The 7,999-nt window shown below is 51.1% G+C and overlaps 2 protein-coding genes across 2 annotated transcripts; both read left to right on the forward strand.

Moving 5' to 3' along the window:
- Positions 1-230: 230 nt before the first annotated feature.
- Positions 231-1,502, forward strand: LOC138356787 (cation channel sperm-associated protein 1-like). Its single transcript, XM_069313109.1, has one exon. The coding sequence runs from the start codon at positions 231-233 to the stop codon at positions 1,500-1,502; it is 1,272 nt and encodes a 423-aa protein (XP_069169210.1).
- An 801-nt stretch (positions 1,503-2,303) lies between these two features.
- Positions 2,304-3,692, forward strand: LOC138356788 (putative protein FAM47C). Its single transcript, XM_069313110.1, has one exon. It carries the CDS (start codon positions 2,304-2,306, stop codon positions 3,690-3,692), a length of 1,389 nt encoding a protein of 462 aa, XP_069169211.1.
- The last annotated feature ends 4,307 nt before the right edge of the window (positions 3,693-7,999 follow it).

Consider the following 7,999-nt stretch of genomic DNA (forward strand, 5'->3'; position numbering starts at 1 on the left):
CTGGAGAAGTTCCCCTCACAACCATGCCAGGACTTACTCTCAGTACTGTTGCTCAGTACTTACTGAACAAAATGTCTCATAATGTCTCATAATGTCCCTCAAGCCACAATCTCAACTCTTGCAAAGTTTTTCATTACGAAAGTAATTAAACTAAAGGAATTTGCCTGTAGATATTGCATCAAGGGTCTTGCAGAAGTGGCATGACAGTGTAAACCATGCCAGTGTGAAGCATGACAGTGTACAGCATGCCAGTGTGCAGCATGACAGTGTGCAGCATGACAGTGTGCAGCATGACAGCGTGCAGCATCACACTGTGCAGCATGACAGTGTACACCATGACAGTGTACACCATGACAGTGTGCAGCATGACAGTGTGCAGCATGCCAGTGTGCAGCATGACAGTGTGCAGCATGACAGTGTGCAGCATGACAGTGTACACCATAACAGTGTACACCATGACAGTGTACACCATGACAGTGTGCAGCATGACAGTGTGCAGCATGACAGTGTACACAATGACAGTATGCAGCGTGCAGCATGACAGCGTGCAGCATGACAGCGTGCAGCATGACAGCGTGCAGCATGACAGTGTACACCATGACAGTGTACACCATGACAGTGTGCAGCATGACAGTGTGAAGCATGCCAGTGTACACCATAACAGTGTACACCATGACAGTGTACACCATGACAGTGTACACCATGACAGCGTGCAGCATGACAGCGTGCAGCATGACAACGTGCAGCATGGCAGTGTACACCAAGACAGTGTGCAGCATGACAGCGTGCAGCATGACAACGTGCAGCATGGCAGTGTACACCATGACAGTGTGCAGCATGACAGTGTGCAGCATGACAGCGTGCAGCATGGCAGTGTACACCATGACAGTGTGCAGCATGACAGCGTGCAGCATGACAGCGTGCAGCATGACAACGTGCAGCATGGCAGTGTACACCATGACAGTGTGCAGCATGACAGCGTGCAGCATGACAGCGTGCAGCATGACAACGTGCAGCATGGCAGTGTACACCATGACAGTGTGCAGCATGACAGTGTGCAGCCTGACAGCGTGCAGCATGACAGCGTGCAGCATGACAACGTGCAGCATGGCAGTGTACACCATGACAGTGTGCAGCATGACAACGTGCAGCATGGCAGTGTACACCATGACAGTGTGCAGCATGACAACGTGCAGCATGGCAGTGTACACCATGACAGTGTGCAGCATGACAACGTGCAGCATGGCAGTGTACACCATGACAGCGTGCAGCATGACAGCGTGCAGCATGGCAGTGTGCAGCATGACAGTGTAAACCATGCCAGTGTGCAGCATGACAGTGTACAGCATGACAGTGTGCTGCATGACAGCTGGCAGCATGACAGCGTACAGCATGACAGTGTGCAGCATGACAATGTACACCATAACAGTGTACAGCATGACAGTACAGGTGGCAGGCGTGGGGGGGGGGACTCTCAGGTGACACTGGCACCTCGAGGCTGACTACATCCTCTTTACCTTCAGCTCCCCCCCCTAGAGCTGCTCAATAGGCACACTAGAGCAGCTCTTTGGGCTCTGTTACTGATACAGCTGTATGGGCTCTGTTACTGATGCAGCTGTATGGGCTCTGTTACAGCTGTATGGGGTCTGTTACTGATACAGCTGTATGGGCTCTGTTACTGATACAGCTGTATGGGCTCTGTTACTGATACAGCTGTATGGGCTCTGTTACTGATACAGCTGTATGGGGTCTGTTACTGATACAACTGTATGGGCTTTGTTACTGATACAGCTGTATGGGGTCTGTTACTGATACAGCTGTATGGGGTCTGTTACTGATACAACTGTATGGGCTTTGTTACTGATACAGCTGTATGGGGTCTGTTACTGATACAGCTGTATGGGGTCTGTTACTGATACAACTGTATGGGCTTTGTTACTGATACAGCTGTATGGGGTCTGTTACTGATACAGCTGTATGGGGTCTGTTACTGATACAACTGTATGGGCTTTGTTACTGATACAGCTGTATGGGGTCTGTTACTGATACAACTGTATGGGCTTTGTTACTGATACAGCTATATGGGGTCTGTTACTGATACAGCTGTATGGGGTCTGTTACTGATACAACTGTATGGGCTTTGTTACTGATACAGCTGTATGGGGTTTGTTACTGATACAACTGTATGGGCTTTGTTACTGATACAGCTGTATGGGGTCTGTTACTGATACAGCTGTATGGGGTCTGTTACTGATACAGCTGTATGGTCCTGCATGCACCACCTGTCTCCCGTCAACTCCGGCATGCACCACCTGTCTCCCGTCAACTCCGGCATGCACCACCTGCCTCCCGTCAACTCCGGCATGCACCACCTGCCTCCTGTCAACTCCTGCATGCACCACCTGCCTCCCGTCAACTCCGGCATGCACCACCTGCCTCCTGTCAACTCCTGCATGCACCACCTGCCTCCCGTCAACTCCGGCATGCACCACCTGCCTCCCGTCAACTCCAGCATGCACCACCTGTCTCCCGTCAACTCCTGCATACACCACCTGCCTCCCGTCAACTCCTGCATGCACCACCTGTCTCCCGTCAACTCCTGCATACACCACCTGCCTCCCGTCAACTCCAGCATGCACCACCTGTCTCCCGTCAACTCCTGCATGCACCACCTGTCTCCCGTCAACTCCTGCATACACCACCTGTCTCCCGTCAACTCCGGCATGCACCACCTGTCTCCCGTCAACTCCTGCATACACCACCTGCCTCCCGTCAACTCCTGCATGCACCACCTGTCTCCCGTCAACTCCGGCATGCACCACCTGTCTCCCGTCAACTCCTGCATACACCACCTGTCTCCCGTCAACTCCAGCATGCACCACCTGTCTCCCGTCAACTCCTGCATACACCACCTGTCTCCCGTCAACTCCAGCATGCACCACCTGCCTCCCGTCAACTCCAGCATGCACCACCTGCCTCCCGTCAACTCCTGCATGCACCACCTGTCTCCCGTCAACTCCTGCATGCACCACCTGTCTCCCGTCAACTCCGGCATGCACCACCTGTCTCCCGTCAACTCCGGCATGCACCACCTGTCTCCCGTCAACTCCGGCATGCACCACCTGCCTCCCGTCAACTCCTGTATGCACCACCTGTCTCCCGTCAACTCCAGCATGCACCACCTGTCTCCCGTCAACTCCTGCATGCACCACCTGCCTCCCGTCAACTCCGGCATGCACCACCTGTCTCCCGTCAACTCCGGCATGCACCACCTGCCTCCCGTCAACTCCGGCATGCACCACCTGCCTCCCGTCAACTCCAGCATGCACCACCTGTCTCCCGTCAACTCCGGCATGCACCACCTGTCTCCCGTCAACTCCGGCATGCACCACCTGTCTCCCGTCAACTCCGGCATGCACCACCTGCCTCCCGTCAACTCCTGCATGCACCACCTGTCTCCTGTCAACTCCGGCATGCACCACCTGCCTCCCGTCAACTCCGGCATGCACCACCTGTCTCCCGTCAACTCCGGCATGCACCACCTGTCTCCCGTCAACTCCAGCATGCACCACCTGTCTCCCGTCAACTCCAGCATGCACCACCTGTCTCCCGTCAACTCCGGCAGGCACCACCTGTCTCCCGTCAACTCCGGCAGGCAGATCCCCATCTCTAGCCTTCTCTCCTCCAAGTAATATATCATGAAATTTTCATCTTTTCCTTTGGTCATAAAAAACTTTAAAAAAGGTCCATTATATCCCTGGTATAGCTAGCAGTAGCGGCATTTACTATTTGAGTTCTCCATCACGTTTTCCATTTTGAAAAGTCTGTTAAAATTCTAAATTTCATGGAATAAATTATAAAAAGTTGAGAGTTGTTGTGGAGACTGTTGTTAATTCTTTACTTCAGGCTGTAGAGACGAGTTTTATAAGCATGTCTTGCTACGACTCCCAGTTTATTCCGATGGCCTCATAGGAGAAGCTTTTGTGTTTCAGTGTTTAAATGAAAATGCATCATTTCGAGCGTTGCAAAACGATTTAAATGTTTTATGCAACTCGTGTGTGAGACTATTAACTCTACTCGTTCTTTCGGTTGACTTCTCCCTAAAAATCCTACCTATTAGCCTAGCCAGAAACGTACGAATTTAGGCAACCTATCTCGCCTATCGAGTTCCATGCATAAAAAAAATCATTTTCTTTTTGTAAACAGATATCTTTTTTTGCATGATTCAGGTTAAAAAGCATAAAAGATATCTATGAGCCGTTCGTTATCTTAATTCTTTGCATTTGTAATGTTGAAGATATCGTAAAACACGTGACATTGTTTGTTGAGAGAGAGAGAGGGTTATATCACTACCGCCTGAACAGCTTTGCAGATTTGCCGTGAAAGGCAAAACAGTGAAGGACAATGTAGTGCAGGGGAATTATTTTTTAACGTGAGGCTGTTAAATCAAATCTGTTGAGATGAAGAAAAAACATTTCATCAAAAAGACTCGAAATTACTTCACTGATATTTTCAAACATTTAACAGATTTAATTTTTTCGAGTTTCGTACACCCCAAGCAGTTTGAAATGGATATTTGTTGAACCTTAAAAAGATTAAGATTTTCATTGCATTGCTTGTGGGCCGCAGCGTGTGGAGGGTCAGTCTGGAGCATTTGTTTGATATTCTTAACCGCGAATACACTCACGATGAAAAGGTCACGAGTATGTAAGGAACTCCATCATGTTTTCATTAGATGTAAAGAGAGTTTTCTGACTCGTTTTCTTTTTGAGTTGCAGGAATAATGTTGGTTTTCGGTTTTCTTCTCGGAGGAACGCTCGCCCTAAAAAAATCCATTAAAACGTGAGCTTACGTGCCTTGGTTCATAAATCCTCCCCTGAGCATAACTCCGATAGGCGAGGCAGGACACAGCAGTGGTCTGATGGGCGGATTAACAAGGCTTCCTGACCACCCACAGCATCTTCCTGGATTTACCGTGAATTTTCCCATTCCAGAGCCTGGACTCCGTGGAAGAGTCATTCTCTTCTCTTCCAAGCTATTTTTTCCTCGCTTCCTAAAAACTCCAAAACTCCTCCTCAGCTTTTTCTTGCCAGCAAGACAAAGCCGGCCAGTTATGCGGAGTATTCCAGCGTCGTCTGGGCTCGGTCCTCACCCTAGCTGAATAGCTGTGTTATGTAAAGTTCCCCTAAACGTTTTTGCTCGTCAGGGGAAAACTGAAGTGAAACTATTCTCACTGAAGAACTATGCGGATTTTATTGTAATGTGGTGCGATAATTGCAAGCAGCATGCGTGGGTGGGGCTTAAGAGCTGCCCCGAGGTGGTATATGAGAGTAAAGAGACTACTCACAATAGGGAATCCCGCGATCGATTTCCAGACGAGGGCAGAAATAGTTGGACACGTTTCCTTTCACCGCATTCGTCTGTTAAACTATCAGTAAATAGGTACCCGGGTGTTAGGCAACTGTTGTGGGGTTGCACCCTGGGGAGGGTCAGAGAGTTTGACCTGCGCGGAGGGGAGGGGGGAGCCTTGAGATAAGCTCATTGTATAAACATACAGGCTATCTGTCCCGACAAAACGAATTAAAGTCATTTATTATTACTGGATGGGGTACCCGGCCGAACCCGGGTCGCCCCTCCTATCCCTTCCCCTTCTCTGCCCTCACACCTTCACCTTCTCTCTCACACCTCCCCCCACCTTCTATCTTCCCCCTATCCTCCTTCTCCTCTACACTTTCCTCATATCCCATCTCTCTTCCCCTCTAACCCTTACCCCATACCAACTCTCACTGTATCTTTCTCCCTTTTTCTCACGCTCTTTCTCATTCTCTCTCTCTCTAGCTCTCCATAACAGGAGACGGCACTACGACCCGAGCGCCATTATATTTGGCTCTTTCAAGAGACAAGAAAACAAACACATTCGCATGAATAAAGTGAATTAAAAAGATAGAAGTGAAGATGACCCCACGAGCGCGTCATGGTGGCCAGGGACGGGTGGGGTCAGGGGCGGGTATGGTCAGGGGCGGGTATGGTCAGAGGCGGGTATGGTCAGGGGCGGGTATGGTCAAAGGCGGGTGTGGTCAGAGGCGGGTGTGGTCAGAGGCGGGTGTGGTCAGGGGCGGGTGTGGTTAGGGGCGCCTGTGGTCAGGGGCGGGTGTGGTCAGAGGCGCATGTGGTCAGGGGCGGGTGTGGCAAGGGGCGCGTGTGGTCAGGGGCGGGTGTGGTCAGGGGCGGGTGTGGTCAGAGGCGGGTGTGGTCAGGGGCGGGTGTGGTCAGGGGCGGGTGTGGTCAGAGGCGGGTGTGGTCAGGGGCAGGTGTGGTCAGGGGCGGGTGTGGTCAGGGGCGGGTGTGGTCAGGGGCGGGTGTGGTCAGGGGCGGCTGTGGTCAGGGGCGGGTGTGGTCAGGGGCGGCTGTGGTCAGGGGCGGGTATGGTCAGAGGCGGGTGTGGTCAGAGGCGGGTGTGGTCAGGGGCGCGTGTGGTCAGGGGCGCTTGTGGTCAGGGGCGCCTGTGGTCAGGGGCGGGTATGGTCAGAGGCGGGTGTGGTCAGGGGCGCCTGTGGTCAGGGGCGCGTGTGGTCAGGGGCGCGTGTGATCAGAGGCGGGTGTGGTCAGGGGCGCCTGTGGTCAGGGGTGCGTGTGGTCAGGGCACCTGTGGCCAGAGGCGCGTGTACTCACCTAGTTGTAATCACCTAGTTGTGTTTGCGGGGGATGAGCTCTGGCTCTTTGGTCCCGCCTCTCAACCGTCAATCAACAGGTGTACAGGTTCCTGAGCCTATTGGGCTCTATCATATTTACACCTGAAGCTGTGTATGGAGTCAGCCTCCACACATCACTTCCTAGTGCATTCCATTTGTCAACCACTCTGACACTAAAAAAGTTCTTTCTAATATCTCTGAAGCTCATTTGAGCACTCAGTTTCCACCTGTGTCCCCTTGTGCGTGTGCCCCTTGTGTTAAATAGCCTGTCTTTATCTACCCTATCAATTCCCTTCAGAATCTTGAATGTGGTGATCATGTCCCCCTAACTCTTCGGTCTTCCAGCGAAGTGAGGTTTAATTCCCGTAGTCTCTCCTCGTAGCTCATACCTCTCAGCTCGGGTACTAGTCTGGTGGCAAACCTTTGAACCTTTTCCAGTCTAGTCTTATCCTTGACTAGATATGGACTCCATGCTGGGGCTGCATACTCCAGGATTGGCCTGACATATGTGGTATACAAAGTTCTGAATGATTCTTTACACAAGTTTCTGAATGCCGTTCGTATGTTGGCCAGCCTGGCATATGCCGCTGATGTTATCCGCTTGATATGTTCTGCAGGAGTCAGGTCTGGCGTGATATCAACCCCCAAGTCTTTTTCCTTCTCTGACTCCTGAAGAATTTCCTCTCCCAGATGATACCTTGTATCTGGCCTCCAGCTCCCTACACCTTTCGTCATTACATTACATTTGGTTGGGTTAAACTCTAACAACCATTTGTTCGACCATTCCGTCAGCTTGTCTAGGTCTTCTTGAAGCCTCAAGCAGTCCTTTTCTGTCTTAATCCTTCTCATAATTTTGGCATCGTCTGCAAACATTGAGAGAAATGAATCTAGACCCTCCGGGAGATCATTTACATATATCAGAAACAAGATAGGACCAAGTACAGAGCCCTCCGGGACTCCACTGGTGACTTCACGCCAATCGGAGGTCTCACCCCTCACCATAACCCTCTGCTTCCTATTGCTTAGGTACTCCCTTATCCACTGGAGCACCTTACCAGCTACACCTGCCTGTCTCTCCAGCTTATGTACCAGCCTCTTATGCGGTACTGTGTCAAAGGCTTTCCGACAATCCAAGAAAATGCAGTCCGCCCAGCCCTCTCTTTCTTGCTTAATCTTTGTCACCTGATCGTAGAATTCTATCAAGCCTGTAAGGCAAGAATTACCCTCCCTGAAGCCATGTTGGCGATTTGTCACTGAGTCCCTTCTCTCCAGATGTGTTACCAGGTTTTTTCACGCGATTTTCTCCA

The sequence above is a fragment of the Procambarus clarkii genome, chromosome 74 (assembly GCF_040958095.1).
Source record: "Procambarus clarkii isolate CNS0578487 chromosome 74, FALCON_Pclarkii_2.0, whole genome shotgun sequence".
Classification (NCBI taxonomy): Eukaryota; Metazoa; Arthropoda; class Malacostraca; order Decapoda; family Cambaridae; genus Procambarus; species Procambarus clarkii.

Bases quoted from the DNA above. Each gene is read 5' to 3' on its own strand.
- LOC138356787 (XM_069313109.1), top strand. From the start codon at position 231: ATGACAGTGTACAGCATGCCAGTGTGCAGCATGACAGTGTGCAGCATG.
- LOC138356788 (XM_069313110.1), top strand. From the start codon at position 2,304: ATGCACCACCTGTCTCCCGTCAACTCCGGCATGCACCACCTGCCTCCC.